The sequence below is a fragment of the Monopterus albus genome, unplaced genomic scaffold, assembly GCF_001952655.1.
Source record: "Monopterus albus unplaced genomic scaffold, M_albus_1.0 scaffold147.1, whole genome shotgun sequence".
Taxonomy (NCBI): domain Eukaryota; kingdom Metazoa; phylum Chordata; class Actinopteri; order Synbranchiformes; family Synbranchidae; genus Monopterus; species Monopterus albus.
Genome location: NW_018128027.1, coordinates 1,116,178 through 1,136,180, shown reverse-complemented (window position 1 = coordinate 1,136,180; position 20,003 = coordinate 1,116,178). Strand labels below are relative to the sequence as shown.

The window sequence follows — 20,003 nt, the reverse complement described above, 5'->3', positions numbered from 1 at the left end:
TGGAGGTGGAGGGTGGAGGGGTGGGCTGGCCGAGGGGGAGTGAGGTGCACGGGCCGGCCAGTGTGAGCGAGGTGCGTCCAGGTAGAGAGCCTCCATTTTCAGGGGAGGTGGTCAGAATGACTGGTTCACTGGTCTGCTGCTGGAGGAGAGGGGTGGTGGCAGCCTGCAAAACGAATTTGGTGCTCTGAATGCACTGGTCTTGGTCACACTGAGACAAAGCAGCAGGAGAAAGAGGAAAATATGGAAGGGGGTGATAGATAGGGAGACATAAGGTGCCAGAGGTAAATGACAGAAATAGAAAACAAGTGAGAGAGGCAGTGTTGAAATTTAGATAGCACAGGAAAGATGAAACAACACACAGGATCAAGGAAAACAATGTGTGAAAAGACAAAAGAGGAGGGGACATGTGATTGGATAAGGGAGAGAAAAACAAACAAAAAGATGTTAGTACCCTTGTTTGAATACAGAAATACCCAAACCAGTTCATACATCCACACCAGTAAAACCAGTCAGATTGGAGAAAACAGAAATGTTAAGTCACAGCCTCATGAGCTTTTGATCTGTAGTGCCAGGTTTTGAATGAAAGTCGCCTCTGAAACTGGAGCAGGACACGAGTCACCAATACCACACATTAGCCAGGGGGAAATTAGCCTTAACCCCATTAGTCCTTTATCACCACAGAACAATCATGTGTATAAGAGACCAGTTACACATGAAAGACCACTATAGTTGTGCAGAGATGACAGGAATTAAAATGCCACACAAACACAAAGGAAATGTATGTTGCTGCCTCCTCCTGTCCCACACCGCTCCCAAAGCCTGACTGACAAGAAATGTGAAGCACAAAGATTTGTCTTGGACATCTCACCTTTCTGACCCAGTCTCACTGACCTAAAAAGGGCAGATAATGCAAGTAACTTAGAAGTTCAGCCAACTCTGACAGCAGGAGAGATGCAATTCAAAATATTATCAACCCTCTTATCAGCTGCTCTCGACTTATCGCCTTATCACAAGCCTGGCTTGTCTCCAGGTTGTTGAAAAGACTAATTTGAAGTTACTGGACTGAAATGACACAAAGCTCGCTCACTGTCATGTTAGTGCACAGTTACATCATCAGTACTGTACTGGATACAGTGCATCGCCTTTTTCTCATGATTTATAATCAGCCATGGCTCAATTGACTCAGTGTCCATCTCCAATACCAGGTGGACAGAGACAGACGCACACAGAACTACAAGAAACACTGTGCACACAGACCTTGGAGAGCACACATCCAGCAATGACACAATAGGCACAAGAGATCTTTTGTTCCCTTATAAAAATGTAATCCTACATTTGGCCTAGACCTACACTTCTCGACTAGACAGTAGCCAACAAGATGAGATGATAGCATGCCAGTGGTGGATAGTAATTTTAAAGGGAAATACCATTTATCAAACAGCTATGTGCAAATGTCTACAGAGAAATAGAGTAAGGTCCAGAGTCTAGACCTTACTTTGTAAAGTGTCCTGAGATGACTTTTGTTGTGATTTGGTGCTATACAAATAAAATTTGATTTCATTTGATATGAACAGAGCAGTTTGTGAGGAAATCGTGCGATCTGACCATAAATTATAATGTTCGTCTGTTCATTCACATTCAGTTCAATCTGCATGTGCAGCAGTTTAGGAACACAGTGGTGTTCAGATCAGAGCTGGATACCAGTCACTTAGTGACATGAATGCGAACCATGAACAGAAAAAAATTGGATCTGAACAAAGGTTGGAATTGAGCATTAAGGCCTATACAGTAATGTGAACGTAGCGTTTCACTGACGTTACACTTTAAGCTGGTGACAGCAACCTTTTGCAGATAAATTATACACCTTCCAATCACAGTCAGCAGTAGTCACTGGGGTTAAGCCTACTTAACACACTACACAACATTATCTACGGAAATGGCAGATTATAGTAAACAATGCCTTCCCTAATTAGGCAGAGACTCATAGCCTTGGGCAAGCTGGAACCAGATCATTCTCATTTGATAAATGACTTTAAAGATAAATTCCATATGGCCATGGCTGCCTATTAATTTTCAGATTGTGTTTCAATACAATCTGAAAAACCTCAGCAATTACAAACCCTAATTATCTGCATGTCTAGACACATACAGGGGCAGCTGAGAAATTCAGGTTTAGGTTAGCTGACCCTTTAATTGATGACTGTTGTCAAAACTGTCCTCGTCTGAAACATTAACCAGAGGATATTGTATCACACATTGTTACTGTGGCAACCATTTACAAGACTTGCACATTTTAAGCTGCATCACGGAGCCTCAAGCAGAAACAGGGAATTCACCGCCTGAATACTGTACAAGCTCAACAGCAACACATTAATGTCCAAAGAGCAAATTGAACCAAGAGGCCTGCATAAATATGGGCTTTGTTTACTCAGCTCCACACATGTCTACGTCAAATGACAGATCTGGGGGAAAAGTCATCAACACTGCAAAGCCACTCAGCTAAATCATAACACTGACCAAATGATTAGTGAACAAGTTGGTGATAAATATAATGAAATGTTGATTAAAATATGGATAATGCATTTTAGTTAGATGTGAACTGCTGACCTAATGTACTGTATTCGCCATAGAGAGTAATCTTACATTAAAAGATCAATATAACAGTAATAAAATTAACAAGTATGACACGCTTTCCTCCATTTTATAACTCGGCCGCTCTGCTTTCTCTATCATCTGCACCTCCAACAGACCCACCCACTCGCACACCTCTCTAGTAAACTGCCAGAATTGATAGGAGACTTTTTACTCCTCATGGTTTGAACTACTTAATTCCAAGCAGTGGCAGCCTCTCTAAAACAAGAGTGGATATGAAATGGGTGGTGTAGCTATGTTGACTGTTTAAGGCAAACTTGATTTGTACAGTAATGAAGCCAGCAAATTGGATCAACAGGGTTTTAACAAGCAGGGAGATGCCCACTGCAATAATCACTCCTGATGTGTTTCCAATGTGGCATGCTGCAGAATTTAACAAGTGGACATTAAGCACAGAGCTGACTGTTTCACTGTGTAAATGAAACGGCCAGCAGCTGGCACAATAGGACAACTTGAGCTGCTACAGAAAACAGATGGTAGTTGTTTCTGAAGGTGCTAACGTGGGGGAATGTTCCTATTGCACTCAGCCCCTTACAACTAGTCCACACATTCAGAACCAGAAGACTGATAACATTCGACATCTCAATCGAAAATGAACAGGATGAGGTTGAGTTTGGATGTGTGTGACTAGGCCTTAAATCTAGCATGCAATGTGTGAGGTAAACAGCTGAAGTGAACAACTGAAGACTTGTTGCTGCTATTCAGGCAGGGTACGTGTTACCTCCCTCTGGTTTCTGATCATTCTTCTTTTCAGGTCCACTGCAAGATTGCGATTATTAGCATAGTGAGAAAACACACTCAGACACACCCTCGTCGTCCCTTACCGGGTCCTGATACAGACTTGTATTCATTTCCAGGCGACTTACCCTAACCTTAACCAGAACTACCACCTGCCTAACCTTAACCAAAACTGGGACTTGCTCTAACCTTACACCTCAGTTTCCATAAAATTTGACGAACCCTAATCTAACCTAACCTTAAACCAAGTCATCAGCCTGAAATGCAATGATTTACATTTTGGGGACGTGCTTTTTGTTCCCATAAGGATGTTGAATCTCCCACAAAGTGACTGTGTACACAAATGCACATCCCCACAACAACAGTAATACCAGGCCACACACATACACACACACACACACACGCACACGCACACACACGCGCCTTAGACATCTCAATGATGAAAAAACCCTCCAACGAGATGACAACTGAAATCAGGGTTAGAGAATTGCCCAGCTGCGCCTGTTATGTTACCTCAGTATCAACAAATACACACACACAGACAGGCAGACAGAACCTTTCCTTGATATTGACCTGATTTACAGACAATAGGGAGCAACACATGCAAAACTGACAACATCCCTGACGAGCAATTTCATTAGTTTCAATCTACTGTAAGTGGGTTTGCTTTCTCTGCACATTTTCTCACTCTATCCAGACTGGTGTTTGAGATTCTGTTAGGTTGTCAAAAAGAAAAACTAGGCCATCAAACCATTATCTAATGTTTATCATTACAATTACAAACAATCAGACAAAATAACACAAGGTGCTTCATCTAGAGAAGTCCTCTAACTGACTTGGGGTAAAATTCAACTGCCTCAGCTTTTGAGAGGTAAGATTCTGATTTGAACAAAAGAAAACAGCTGTCAGCGTTGCTGCTGAGACAGATGCTTTGTCTGTGTGTGTCATGATGACCAAGGCCTGGTCCTGTTGGAGTCGTGTTAAGGTCTGCGTGAGACTGGTGAGAGTATGGCAGACAACAAACTAATGAATAGTGGATTTACATGAGTAAAAATGTCTCTTATAATGTTGGTTTAGAGTGAACACTATGCTTTTGAAAAATAAAAATGGAGAGCCAGATTTAAAAGCAACCACACAGATCAGTGACTTCCCATTCCTAAAACTTCATCCATCAGGTTGGTGTCTTACCATGTGGCTCTGCTGAGACTGGGTAGCCCCATACATAGTGATGCCATTCGTTGGTGGTGCCAGCTGCAGTGTGTCTGATTGGATAAAACCCCGTCTGTCAATGAGACTAGTAGGAGAGAAACAAAAAAGGAGAAAGGCATCATTTGTGAGTGTTCATTCACAAATATTACACAAAAAGCCATTATACTAATTAAAAGATCAAATACAACAGAGTAACACAACCAGATTCTCTGGAGCAATGGAAGTAAAGATGTACAAATTAAACTGTTGGTGTGTGTACTGTTACTGTCTCACTACTGCAGAACTCTGACATAGTTGGTTAGACAACAGCCAGCTGAACTCTTCACATGCATGATGGTCACGGGCACAATGTAGTGAGAGTGGCCATTTTTCAGCTAGATACAGTTTGATATGGCACAAGTCTCTGCTACGCACACAGCCAGCTGAGGCGTTAAACTGTGGGAACAGGGTAATCATTTAACAGAATGGTGTTGATGGTGTGCTCCAGTGGGACTGAGCTGGATTCAGGTGGAAATGGTTTGCTAGAATCACAGAGACAAACTCTGGGAACATATAGCAGCTGCTTGTGTTGCTGGTAATGAATACCGAAACTTCTGCAAATGTAGTTAGCAGGAAACAAGCATACAAACATATAGGGTGATGCATTAAGTAGCTGTGAGTCGGGGTTTCAGCAGGGAATGAAATGCAAGAGGCTATTGTCTGTTTGTGTGAGAGGCAGCGTTGTTTGCATAGTCCGAGGCTGAGGTGAAACATTCCCTTCTTACTGACTGCAGCCAGCTGTGCGATGCTGGTGGCCAGCCACAAACACATACACACACACACACCCACACCCATGTGGCAGCCACCTGTGCTTTGAGGACTCTTTTTTACTATCCATAGCACAGTACAGGCAAACATACTAATGAAAGTCACTAAAAACCTCTACTACTGTTCCTTTTTCTTTGCTTAAGTGAATATATTCACTTGAGAAGGTACTGTATGCATATGCTACACTAAAGAATGTATGTTTGGGGTTTGTACTTTGCAGTTAAATGACTGCAAAGCAAACGCCTAAGTTAAAGAAAAATGAAAATCGGTGGGCAAAATGCTAAAGTGACCAAAGCTGGGAGGGAATGTGCAATATGTACAGACATTTACAGTCACATGAACATGAGAAAATATCTGTGACAACTGGTCTGTATTTTTGTTAAAACACAAAATTGTGAAATATAATATATTTAGCCAACTTTGATCTTGGATTTGGTTAAAATAGGCTTGAAATCCGTTTTGCTCCTGCAGCGTCTTAGTAGCTATGTATAGAGAAAAGGCTGCAGACAAAGCAGCTCCTCACCCTAAAAGTAGTCTTGTCTAAAGCTGTTTTCGCATATGAACTCCGGACAACATCTGCAGTGTCAAGGCCGGACTTTTTCCAGAGTTGCCCTTTCACCTATGTAGCACACAACAGGGGAGAGTGCATGTCAGATGCCTTCTCACCTACTGCAAATAGTGCGTTTGGTTTATGTGAAGGGAGAACGCTTGGGTAGAGCATGCAGGAGGCAGGGCATGACACGGTCACGTGGTCAGTTTGTAATTTGGTCATAAACAACCGAGTCTCTTGCCGTTCCTTGAAAATGTCTGGCAATTTTAGTGTCAGCACTTAAAGAGCCCATGGCATGCTTTTCCTTGTTTTCTGACTTATCTACAATGTTACAACAGTGCATCTCAGATGTGACCTAAAGCTCAAAAAGTGAGGAGTACCCATGTTCTAGTACTTTCTATGCAGAAGCAACTTGGTTTATACAGGCCTCACAATCTCTTGTTTGCAAGACTTTTTTCTAACAAAATAAAGTATTAGGTGATAGTTTAAAGAGTTTCTTGAATGGTCATACTCTCCTGGCAGTTGCACGTTCATGTAAGCTTGACTAACATCCATCAGTGCCACTGTAAAAGCAGAATTTTTCAACTGCACCCGGTTTTGTGGATATATTTTACCCCCTGCTGCCTCCACCATAAGATGTGGAGAAAAATACAGGGTCTGAGATTACTGCATGTCCGAGAATGTTCCTGTACAGGGACTTGGTGTTCTACCTGACTGGGTGTAACCTATAAACAGCTGGCCTGTGAAGACCCCAGTGGAGGTCACCATCAGCTCATCAATGCCGGGTTCCTCCGGAGCACAGTACCTGTTTGTTTTGACTGCAGCATGCGATGTGTTGTAACAAGTGGATTAATGATCCATGATTTTATTGTCGGCACTACGATACCTGTTGGAACTAATTTCACTACTTTGGAAATGTATGTGGTCATGTAGGGGAAGATGCAGCGACCACCGGTTGGATTTACCGACCTTGGAGCTACTTGAAGGGGAGTGATGTTTCCACTACTCGGTGGGAGTTAACGGTAAGTAAAAAAACAAACAAACAAAAAAAACATGTTGCATGTCTGTTAATACCTTGTTTCTGTAACATTAGAGGGAATTGATGATGTAAGGCTGGAGAGGTTACTATGTCTGCATTATGCCAGTTAAAATATGGGGTTAACTAACCCACTTTGTTTAAAGTGTTACACATCTCTTTTCATCGGTACATATACCCTTGTTTGCCTATCAAAGAAGGAGAAATTCATATTAATTATTGCTGTTGTGCTGTCCACTTTGACAAAACATCAGCAACAGTATCTGTGCACATTCACAAACTATCCTCTCATTTTTAGGAAGAGGCTCTTGGGTTTTATCGTTTTGAAATGATTACAGTGGGTACGGAAAGTATTCAGACCCCCTTAAATTTTTCACTGTTATATTGCAGCCATATGCTAAAATCATTTAAGTTCATTTTTTTCCTCATTAATGTACACACAGCACCCCATATTGACAGAAAAACAGAATTTTTGACATTGTTGCAGATTTATTAAAAAAGAAAAACTGAAATATCACATGGTCATAAGTATTCAGACCATTTGCTGTGACACTCATATATTTAACTTGGGTGCTGTCCATTTCTTCTGATCATCCCTGAGATGGTTCTACACCTTCATTTGAGTCCAGCTGTGTTTGATTATACTGATTGGACGTGATTAGGAAAGCCACACACCTGTCTATATAAGACCCTACAGCTCACAGTGCAGTTCAGAGCAAATGAGAATCATGAGGTCAAAGGAACTGCCTGAAGAGCTCACAGACAGAATTGTGGCAAGGCACAGATCTGGCCAAGGTTACAAAAAAAATTTCTGCTGCACTTAAGGTTCCAAAGAGCACAGTGGCCTCCATAATCCTTAAATGGAAGACGTTTGGGACGACCAGAACCCTTCCTAGAGCTGGCCGTCCGGCCAAACTGAGCTATCAGGGGAGAAGAGCCTTGGTGAGAGAGGTACAGAAGAACCCAAAGATGACTGTAGCTGAGCTCCAGAGATGCAGTCGGGAGATGGGAGAAAGTTGTAGAAAGTCAACCATCACTGCAGCCCTCCACCAGTCGGGGCTTTATGGCAGAGTGGCCCGACGGAAGCCTCTCCTCCGTGCAAGACACATGAAAGCCTGCATGGAGTTTGCTAAAAAACACCTGAAGGACTCCAAGCTGGTGAGAAATAAGATTCTCTGGTCTGATGAGACCAAGATAGAACTTTTTGGCCTTAATTCTAAGCGGTATGTGTGGAGAAAACCAGGCACTGCTCATCACCTGTCCAATACAGTCCCAACAGTGAAGCATGGTGGTGGCAGCATCATGCTATGGGAGTGTTTCACAACAACTCCGTGACTGTTCTTGAATGGCCCCGCCAGAGCCCTGACTTAAACCCAATTTAGCATCTCTGGAGAGACCTGAAAATGGCTGTCCACCCACGTTTACCATCCAACCTGACAGAACTGGCGAGGATCTGCAAGGAGGAATGGCAGAGGATCCCCAAATGCAGGTGTGAAAAACTTGTTGCATCATTCCCAAAAAGACTCATGGCTGTATTAGCTCAAAAGGGTGCTTCTACTAAATACTGAGCAAAGGGTCTGAATACTTATGACCATGTGATATTTCAGTTTTTCTTTTTTAATAAATCTGCAAAAATGTCAAAAATTCTGTGTTTTTCTGTCAATATGGGGTGCTGTGTGTACATTAATGAGGAAAAAAATGAACTTAAATGATTTTAGCATATGGCTGCAATATAACAAAGAGTGAAAAAGGGGGGTCTGAATACTTTCCATACCCACTGTATATTTGGAGTTATGATGGGTGCAAAGCTAATCTATAGGTGCCCAAGATTAAACATTAAATGGTTGAAAATGAGCATGCCATGGGCTCTTTAATGATATAAGTCTCCAAAAACTGTCATGTCTCCAGTTGACATTTTTGTTGGTGTCTTCATTGTACATTACCGTTTTTCGAATGTTGTGCTTTTGCATCAACATGCCCACTCCACTAGCTCTGTGTGAATACTCTGGACTATAGACTGTTGTATTCTCACACAGGCTCACTTGGACATTATGTACAGTAGACTTTGTACTGGGGAGCTGGCAGGGTAAAATCTGCTTAATATCCGGGCCAACCAACTTGGACATTTTTGTTCTCACAGTGCTCCTCGGGGTAATGCTTAAATAATTTCAGGGTGTCAGTTCATGCCTGAAAAGGGCCTTACAATTCTATTTGAGCCTGTAAACAAAATGGAAAATTACAGCTGGAGGAAAAAATACAGTGTAAGTGCAAAATGACTGAATTGGATTCTCAGAGCAGTGAATGATAATGTCATAAACTGGGTAGCTGGGAAAGCTTAAATCTTGCATACATTCTCACAAGTTATACCTCGGTGGCAGGGGTCCACAAAGTGCTGAACAGCAGTTGGTGAATATATTGCCATGGCTGTAAGGATTATAGTTGTCCTTCCCTCTTTTAGAAGACCACGAACCTTTTATCTGAGGGACACAACATCAACAAATTTAAATGAATATTACACATATCTCAAGTGTCACAAAGACTCTCCTCAGCAACAACATTTTGCTTGTTTATCATGCCTAATCTGGTGCTACAGAAACCTGTGACCTGTACAGTGATTGAACTCATGACCTTGGCGTTATTAGCACTACACCCTAACCTACTGATCTAATTGGCTCCAGTTGGCATCACCAGTCTGACTGTGAGAGGAATTTAGGACTTGAACTGTGAGCACATGCCAGGAGAGAACATCAAGATTGTTATGTATTGACGTTTGAGTAGTTAGATTTATTGTATTGTATTTATTGTATTGTATTGTATCACTGGTGTCAAGGGTTATCTATGAGAAAAAAAACTGCAACACCTTCCTTTGCAACCAACTAAGCTGAAGTTGAAGACCTACACTGGTAAGCATGTTACAGTGTTAGGAAGGGTGAATGTAAAAGTGGAGCACCACAACCAAACAAAGACTTTGCCGCTGTATATTGTTACAGGGAAACACCCTGCCTTGGTAGGACATGGCTGGTTAAAAGAACAGACTGAACTGGCAAGACGTATACCTGCTTAAAGCTAGAGACAGTGATCCAATGCAGGAAATTTTAAACAAACACTCAAAACTTTTTGATGGTGAACTTGGCAGTATGAAGGACATTACGCCAAAAGTGGCGGTGAAACCAGAGTACACCAAAGTGTTTAAAAGCAAGACCGGTCCCATATGCCATAAGACCAAAAGTGGAGGCAGAACTTGACAAAGTGGTAATAAGTGGAGTGTTGGAACCTGTGACTACATGAGTGGGCTACACCAATTGTCCCAGTAATGAAAAAGGATGGCATGCGAAGGATATGTGGGGACTTTAAGGTAACGGTGAAGCCTGTTTTGGTCACAGAACAATACCCATTACCGCTCATTGATGACCTATTCGCAGGTCTGGCTGGAGGACAGAAATTCAGTAAAATAGACTTATGCCAGGCATACCTCCAAATGCATGTGGATAAAAATTCACAAGAGCTGTTAACCATTGTGACACACAAAGGACTGTACAGATACAGAAGGCTTCCTTTCGGAATCACATCGGCTCCCGCACTCTTCCAAAGGGCAATAGACCAGATCTTAAGTGGATTACCAGGGGTCCTGTGTTACTTGGATGACTTGCTCATCACAGGCTCAGATGAGACATCACACTTAGGAAATTTGGATGCCACATTACAGCAGCTGAAAGAGTACGGTTTGAAAGTCCGGAAAGACAAATGTGAATTCTTCAAATCTTCTGTGGAATATTTGGGGCATGTGATCGACGGTGACGGACTCCACAAGGCACCTTCAAAGGTAAAGGCTATAGTGGAAGCTCTTTCTCCAAAGAATATCAGTCAGCTGAGATCGTTCCTGGGTTTACTGACTTATTATGCTAGGTTTGTACCCAACATGCTAAAACCACTTCATACGTTGCTGAACAAGTCTCATCTGTGGAAATGGACAGAAAAATGTGAATCAGCATTCACAGAATTGAAAATGGCTCTCCACATCTAACGCCCTGATGCATTTTGACCCCGCAATGCCACTTCAGTTGGCATGTGATGCTTCACCGTACAGGGTTGGTGCTGTTGTGTCACACATCATGCCATCAAGGAAGGAGAAACCGACTGCCTTTGCATCACGAATGCTGAGCAAAGCAGAAAGCAATTATGCTAAGATAGAACAAGAAGCCCTGTCAATAGTGTTTGGTGTGAAGAAGTTCCACCAATATCTGTTTGGGCAAAAATGTACACTACTGACGGACCACCGACTGTTGGCCTCTATATTGGGCCCTCAAGCAGGCATTCCCTCGCTTGCTGCCAGTTGTATGCAGTGATGGGCTCTGCTCTTGTCAGCTCACCAATATGACATCAAGTACCGACGCTCAGAACAGCATGGGAACGCTGATGGACTCTCAAGACTTCCGCTGCCAATCACCCATCCTGAGTCAAAACAAGAAGAAATCCTTTATTTCAAAGATGTTCCTTCTGTTCCTTTGACGGCAGTTGATGTAAAGAAAAACACGCGCATTGACCCGGTCATGTCGGAGGTGATGGAAATCATTTCTCATGGAAGAAGGGGAGAAATGACAGCAGAATTGAAACCCTACATGGTGAGAAGAAATGAACTTGCAGTTCAGGCAGGTTGCTTGCTGTGGGGTAATTGTGTCATTATCCCACCGCCTCTGAGAGACAAGGTGCTAGAAGAACTCCACTGTGGACACTGTGGAGTGGTGCGAATGAAGAAGGTTGCTCGTAGCTACTTCTGGTGGCCGGGGTTAGATGCAGCTATTGAAAAGAAAGCAAAATCATGTCCTGCCTGCCAAAAACGGAGGAATCTCCCACAACTGGCACCATTACACCCATGGGACTGGCCTGAAGAGCCATGGCAATGAGTCCAAATAGACTTTGCCGGCCCAATGGAAAACCACATTCTTAGTTGTGGTTGATGCCCACAGCAAATGGCCAGAGGTTGCAGTCATGAAAGGCACTTCCTCAGAAAGGACTATCAAAGAACTAAGATCTATCTTCAGCCGTTTTGGCTTAACATAACAACTTGTGAGCGATAACGGCCCCCAGCTACAAACGGATTGGCAGAAAGATTTGTGCAGACAATGAAACAAGCTCTTATATCCTCTAGGGGTACACAGTCCCTTAACAGATGCCTAAGTGCTTTCCTTCTGTCGTACCGGTACACACTGCATGCAACAACAAAGGTGTCTCCTGCTTCAGCTATGTCCAAAAGACAACTCCGTACTCGGCTTGACCTACTGAGACCTCGAAAAACAAAAGAGGTTGTACAACTCCAAAAGAGAGCCCAAGTTGAGAGACGAGGAAAAGCAAAAGCCAGAAGTTTCAATGCTGAAGATCACGTTCTCGCTCGGAACTACCTTTCCAAAGATATGTGGACACTTGCAACAGTCATCACACAGACTGGACCTGTTTCATACACCGTGGAAACAAATGAGCATCTCATTTGGAGGAGACATATTGATCAGTTACTGCACACAAGTGGCTCACAGGAGTCTACACACCAGTTACCGTTTTCTGATCTGGACAGACAGACTCAGGGCCCTCTACAACAGTGGAAGACTCACTGAAACACACCAGTACTGGAGACATTGTCTCTGAATCACTGGACTCTCCACCCTTGCCTTTAATGGACATCATTCCTTACAGAGAGGGGCTTGTGCAGTCCCCTTCCAGCGATAGTGATTGGTCCAGCAATGGGTCGCTCTTAACCAAGGAGAAACAGACGACCTCCTGATAGACTATCTTATTAGTAAGAACTGACCCACACTATTGGGACAAAATAATTCCCAGGGGTTCAGTTGGACTGAGAGGTAGTCTACCCTCTCCTTCCTAGTTTAGTAAAAAATGATATTTTAAAAAAAGAGATCATCCAGATTTGTTGGTTAGAAATGTTCATTCTTTACTGGGGAGTTCCAAGCTAACGGGGGAAGAGATATGTTATGTATTGACGTTTCTGAGTAGTTAGATTTATTGTGAAAAGGGTATGATGTTATTTCCTGTTGAGGAAGGAACACGTCCAAGTGACGCTGTACACTAGTTTTGTTTTTCTGTTCTGAAGAGTAACACACGAGCACACAAGTTGCACCTGTCTCTGTGTCTTCTTTATTAGTTAGTACTACCCACCAAGAAAAAGGGGTGAGTGCATAACAAAGATGCCTCTGCCTCCCTCTGGTAACAATATACTTTGATGCAAGGTTCCATCCATCCATCCATTTTCTACCGCTTAGTCCCTGAGGGGGTCACGGGGGGAGCCAATCCTGGCCAGCAATCGGGCGAAGGCGGGGTACACCTTGGACAGGTCGCCAGTCCATCGCAGGGCCAACACATAGACGAACAACCATACACATGGACACATATACTCCTATGGGCAATTTAGAGACACCAATTGACCTAAGCTGCATGTCTTTGAACTGTGGGAGGAAGCCAGAGTATCTGGAGAGAACCCATACAAGTAGGGGGAGAACATGCAAACTCCACACAGAAAGGCCCCGGGGTGGGGCCCGAAACTGGAACCTTCTCGCTGTGAGGCAACGGTGCTAACCACTGCGCCACCGTGATGCAAGGTTATAAATGCCAAAGTTATAAAATGAAAAATAATATAAAAACGACAATTATAAAAAAAAATCAGAAATATAAGGCATGAGACTACTTATAAAACTGCAATATATTTGTGTGTGTATATATAACAAAGTTTAAAAAAATTGCTGTTGCTTAAATTATGTAATTATAGCTTTATATACAAACCTTATCAAAAACTGTGACTAACAAGGAACTGCTACAGCTAAACATACTGAAGAGTAAACGCAACACAGATTTCACGATTAAATATGAACAAATCCAAAAATATAATGCTTGTGTTGCAGATGTATAAAGTTTTGATATAATGCTAGTATTTTTTTGCATGATACATTTCAAGTTACATTATATCTGGCTAATGGTACCACGGTCTAAGAAAGGGGGTAGGACTAGATAAATGTATACTTCTTCCTGCTCCCTTTCAAGCATGTACTATTGGAATGTTGTGATGTCTTATGCGTATTGGTTGAAATGTCGAATCAATTTTGTTTTTCGCAATATCAATTTTCTTAGTTTTACATGCTTGGAAGAAAGTTAAATAAAAAAAATAAAATTTTGAGTTCATTTCATGTTCATACTCACATCCTCATTGGTGGTCTGGTTGGAGCTGATCAGGTAGGTATGGAAGCCTGAGAGGCCCACTATTGACCAGACCGAGAAGAAACACACCACCACCTCCAGCACAGTGATATAAGTAAGTCAAGGAATGACTGCCACAGTGTTTAAGCCATTGTTACATTCAGTGAAACAGACAATGATATGAAAGCCCATACCGGCAAATATGCATCATAGGCACATGTGGAGCCAGCACGAACAGAGTGCTGACAGCTAGCATACTGACCTGGGGGCCTGTCCTCCTGCCAATAGCTCCTAGTTACATGTTCATTTGCCTGAGACTACAGAGCACTGCTCATTTTCTCTGCTTCAGATAAGATCTGACATTTCCAAGAAGAATCCTTCTGCCTTTATAAAAATGAACTCTAACAAACCCAGAACTACATCTTAGGATATTGTCCTAAAAGAATATAATACAAGTTTAAATACAAATACAAGTTTACTATGGAAATAGTGGAAAAACAAATTCCTTGATAAGCTATTATATATTAGCTACTCACAGACGATGTAAAAATCCTGTAAAAATCACCTTATTCTCTCCCTCTCTCTCTTAGGCTCCCTCTTCTTTTGTCCTCTCAATCTCTCCTTCCTTAGCAAGGACAAAACATCATCATTCACCAAGTACAAAGGACTGCTATAATATGATCAACTGCACTTCTCCTTTATTAAGGTCCTGTAGGATGCAGGCCACTATCAGCTTGGCTTGGTACATATTTCTCAGTCAGAGGGACAGTTATCTCAGCTGGCTATAGAGAGAAGGGCAGAGAGGGAGAGCTTCAGTCCTGTCCTTACCCTAATTTGAGGCTCAGAAATACTGTTTGGTATTGTTTCAATGTGATCAGTTCTGATTCTGAACCTACTTACTGGTTCTGATTTTGAGAGAGAAGAAACCAAATTTTTTTTTTTTTATTGCAACACAAAATAACACATTTATAGGACAAAGCACATAACATAGTTCATGAGACAACAGACATTAAGAAAAGAGGCAAAGGGATTATTAATTGAGGGTATTAAGTTGTGTGTGAAAGTGTGTAGTGTGTGTGTATCCAACTCTATGCAGATTGATATTCATTACTTAAGGGAAAATAGAATTAAACCAAATAAATTAGGAAAATGGAGGGGGTATTGTAGTGGCTAAAAATAAACAAATCTTGTGACTAACTTCAATACAGGAGGATTCTCTTCAGGAGGTAACCTGGATATAAGGTAAACTTTACTGTTTGCACTTTTGGATAGTTGTCACAACTTAATTAAATTAGATGCTTTATTCAGATCTAGTAATATCTTCATGTAGATGCTAGTACATTCTTCTGCTTATAACAAACTGTTCTTCTTATTGACAATGGATAAATGATAGTTATTTTAGTTTTTGTGTGTTTTTCTGCTCAGTGTGTGTTAACCCTCCCTGGGTTGCATGGATGGATGTTAAAATCTTTTTCCACAGAAGTCACAGATCTGCCCTTGACCCACACTTGTCACCTTCTGATGAAAGTCAAATAAAAATATTTTAGTTTCAAATTCTTACCATTTGCTAAAAGGTTGTTCAGATTTAAAGTCAGGCAGTTTAAGTGTAGTCTATAGAGTGCTATTTTGTAATGTTAATACCAGTTTTGACATACTGATAAGGAAATGAGATTGTATGTTAGACTAGTCAATACTATGTGCAGGAGTATTTGCTCCTGTGTGGTCTGTGTTGTTTGTGTTTCCTCTTTGCAGGACAGAGAGGCCCAAAAGGATGGAGAGCCCAAAGTGAGAGCAAGAGATGTCGTGTACATGAAGGTGCCCTGGAGGAGGAGAGACCCCTTTGCGAAGGAGGCATGTACATGGAGTGAACGTCCCCAAGGACAGAGATGGCTTGGATCTGATCCTGATTCGATAAGGAGAAGATGTGATCCAAGGGACTCCTTGGATGAGGAGGGAGTTCGAGTGAAGCTGATGCTCCCCTTGACGACAATACTGGCTATGACCCAGCTGTGTTCTCATCTATCTGACCCTCATGAGGAGGGAGTGCAAGTCAGAGATACTGAGGTCAGTCATGCATAGAGAAGTCGAGAGAGAGACATTGCAGCCGGTGAGGATGGAAGAAAGCAGATCTAGAGCTTTTATACAAGTAGTTTAGTTACATTACAAATGTTTGTGTTGATGTTATATTTTGAATTCAGTTTTGGGATTTACACTGTCTGGTTTCTACAATCAGGTTCACAGCAGGCCTGGATGGTGATCGCCCAAAAAAGTGGGGTCATTCAGGAATTTCCCCAAAACAGAACAAAACAAAGAGTAAAACAAAAAGATAAAATAATAATCAATATAATATATAGTGGGGTTTTTTGCCTGAATCTCTGTGAACACTGACTGCGTCATCTTACAAAGGGAACAGAGTTGGTTGTTTATTTGTTTATTGTTGTTACTTTTATGTTCATGTTTGTTCATTTGTCTGACTGTTATGAATAGGAAGTTATGTGTCATTTTATACAGCTGATTCGTTCACCATAGTTAATCACTACTAACTTTGCAAAGGTGTGAGACGTTAGAGACTTGATGGACTGAGTTGTTTAAGTTAGGTTTCATTAGAATATGTGAGAAAGACTCTGTTGAGGTTCAAGGTTTATTGAGGAGTGGTTAGTTCTGTGATAGGAAATTATTTTAGATTTAACTTTAGATGCAGGAAGAGGTTAATGTTTAACTACAACTGTTAGAGTTTAGAGGCGTTAAAGTCTCAGGCTAACATGGTCATATTTAGATTTTCCATATTTTGAGCTCCGAAGTCCCATAGTTTAAAAACTATGGGAGGGGGCACTGTAGTGGTTAGCAATAAACCAGATTCCAGAGGTAATATGTAATAGAACAGTATGTAGTTCATATTTAGATAATACTTGTGTTAGTTGTGTAAGGATGTAAGATTGAGCTAAGTGTGTACGGAAGCTTGATCTGTTTCTGGCACAGGCAAGAATACTCTTAGTTAATTTGGTTTGATTGATAGGCGTGACACTCAAGACAGAAGCATGGACAATGAGGACTAATATCAGTAACAATAATGAACTGAAAAGCAGCTTGTTATATTTCTAGGAGTTCGTGGGAATGTGTGTGGCATCAGCCTCTGATCTGATTCAAGTTAAAAGAGGTTAGAAACGGATTCCAAGTGTCAATAAAGGTTGGTATATTATTCTTATGGGTGAATGATATTTTCTCTAGTGTGATTGATGTTATATTTTGAATTCAGTTTTGGGATTTACACTGTCTGGTTTCTACAATCAGGTTCACAGCAGGCCTGGATGGTGATCGCCCAAAAAAGTGGGGTCATTCAGGAATTTCCCCAAAACAGAACAAAACAAAGAGTAAAACAAAAAGATAAAATAATAATCAATATAATATATAGTGGGGTTTTTTGCCTGAATCTCTGTGAACACTGACTGCGTCATCTTACAAAGGGAACAGAGTTGGTTGTTTATTTGTTTATTGTTGTTACTTTTATGTTCATGTTTGTTCATTTGTCTGACTGTTATGAATAGGAAGTTATGTGTCATTTTATACAGCTGATTCGTTCACCATAGTTAATCACTACTAACTTTGCAAAGGTGTGAGACGTTAGAGACTTGATGGACTGAGTTGTTTAAGTTAGGTTTCATTAGAATATGTGAGAAAGACTCTGTTGAGGTTCAAGGTTTATTGAGGAGTGGTTAGTTCTGTGATAGGAAATTATTTTAGATTTAACTTTAGATGCAGGAAGAGGTTAATGTTTAACTACAACTGTTAGAGTTTAGAGGCGTTAAAGTCTCAGGCTAACATGGTCATATTTAGATTTTCCATATTTTGAGCTCCGAAGTCCCATAGTTTAAAAACTATGGGAGGGGGCACTGTAGTGGTTAGCAATAAACCAGATTCCAGAGGTAATATGTAATAGAACAGTATGTAGTTCATATTTAGATAATACTTGTGTTAGTTGTGTAAGGATGTAAGATTGAGCTAAGTGTGTACGGAAGCTTGATCTGTTTCTGGCACAGGCAAGAATACTCTTAGTTAATTTGGTTTGATTGATAGGCGTGACACTCAAGACAGAAGCATGGACAATGAGGACTAATATCAGTAACAATAATGAACTGAAAAGCAGCTTGTTATATTTCTAGGAGTTCGTGGGAATGTGTGTGGCATCAGCCTCTGATCTGATTCAAGTTAAAAGAGGTTAGAAACGGATTCCAAGTGTCAATAAAGGTTGGTATATTATTCTTATGGGTGAATGATATTTTCTCTAGTGTGATATATAAGAAGGTTGGTCCAGTGGTTGATGTGTAATGAATTTTTAGATTTATAGTTTAGAAAGATTGTTTTCTTGGCGATAGTTAAGAGATAAGAAGTAGGTTTTTATATTTAATTGGTAGGTGGTTGACATCTGTGACATTACCGAGCAGGCAGAGTGATGGGGATGGAGGGATTCTACAGCTCAAGATGGTGGAGAGTGTTTCTGTCACCGCTACCCAGAGGGAGTAAACAGGTTGACAGGTCCAAGTAGTGTTGAAGTAATCATTGGTGCAACCCAAAGTGCATTTTGAACAAGTATCTGTATCAGTAAAACCCACTTTAAGCATTTTACCTTGTGTGATATGAGTCCTGTGAATAGTCTTATATTGTATAAGCTGTTAGTTTATATTGGTAGTCACGGAGAAGATATTATTTTTCGCGCGCAAAACGAGGGGGGGGGGGGGGGGGGGAGCAACAAATCCGTTTCCCATTTGTTCATTGGTAATGTTACTATTCTATCTGTATTTGACATTAGTTTATAAAGTTTAGATATTATCTTCTTTGAGTTTGTAAATTTCATTATGTCAGGGACCTAGTGATGTGACGTTCCGTATCGAGGCTTCGAAACGTGTGCTGAGTAAGGGAGGGGGGCGTTTCCGCGATGCGCGTATCGAGGCTTGGGTCGTTTTGGGGGGGGGCTGACGGTACACAATCTCTCTCCTGTGAATAAGTTACTTACCAGAACATAGCCTGCGTTCAGAGAAATTAACTATACTTACCTGAATTCTGCCTGCTTCCTGAGGTCTAAATTATACCTGTGAGCGGGTGTTTTCCAAAGCAGGAGAAATATTGTCAAAAAAAAGAAATCGCCTAAGACCTGCCACAGTGGAGAAACTGTTTTTAAATAAAAACCAATGATGTGTCCCCTAAACCATAATCACTGGCCATACCTCAACGTTACAAAAGCACAATCATTGTCCATACCCCAACCCCAGCCACCCTCACCTCACTGTAAATAATCATTTCCATTTTCATCATTTCCAAATAATCATTTTCCATACTGCCAGTATATATATACTGTACACAGTATACTGCCATCACTACAATATACTTCTTTATTTTGCTGACAGTTTTATTCACAGGCTTTCTGCAAAATGCCACACACTTCAAATTCATGCCAACTGATATTGTTGCGTCCAGTTGATGTTCTACTAGAGCAAATGAAGCTTCAAGAAGCTTTGCGCTGGAGTGAACCAATTGGATGAAAGGCTTCATTGCTTCATGAAGCTTCATCTGTTTAAATGTTTAAAATTAATCCTTGCTGTAGAAATACTGTAGTTAAAAATGTGCAATTTAATGTAACCCAACAGCTTCACTACAAAAGAGTTTGGTTTGATAGAATCCTATTGTTCCCCTCCTTATTGTGGTGGAAGGGTTTGAGTATTCAAGAGATCCTAGGAGCTATGTTGTTGGGGGCTATATGCCCCTGGTAGGGTCTCCCAAGGCAAACAGGTCCTGGGTGACGGGTCAGACTAAGAGCGG

General features: G+C 41.3%; 1 protein-coding gene across 3 annotated transcripts in view; it reads right to left on the bottom strand.

The window, feature by feature from the left end:
- Window positions 1–20: 20 nt before the first annotated feature.
- The window catches only part of LOC109968319 (probable palmitoyltransferase ZDHHC14), a 73,637-nt gene continuing 53,654 nt past the window's right edge, over window positions 21–20,003 (bottom strand). The window contains exons 7-11 of one of the 3 annotated variants that reach the window (XM_020614497.1): window positions 14,193–14,295; window positions 9,360–9,469; window positions 4,579–4,684; window positions 869–891; window positions 21–163 (exon numbers count right to left, since the gene is read on the bottom strand). In XM_020614497.1, the coding sequence (XP_020470153.1) occupies window positions 112–163; window positions 869–891; window positions 4,579–4,684; window positions 9,360–9,469; window positions 14,193–14,295 (394 nt within the window). In that variant the 3' untranslated portion in view covers window positions 21–111. Of the gene's footprint in view, window positions 209–868; window positions 892–4,578; window positions 4,685–5,929; window positions 6,026–9,359; window positions 9,470–14,192; window positions 14,296–20,003 lie in introns of those variants that run through there. The other 2 variants (XM_020614496.1, XR_002276081.1) reach the window with 2 other exon arrangements.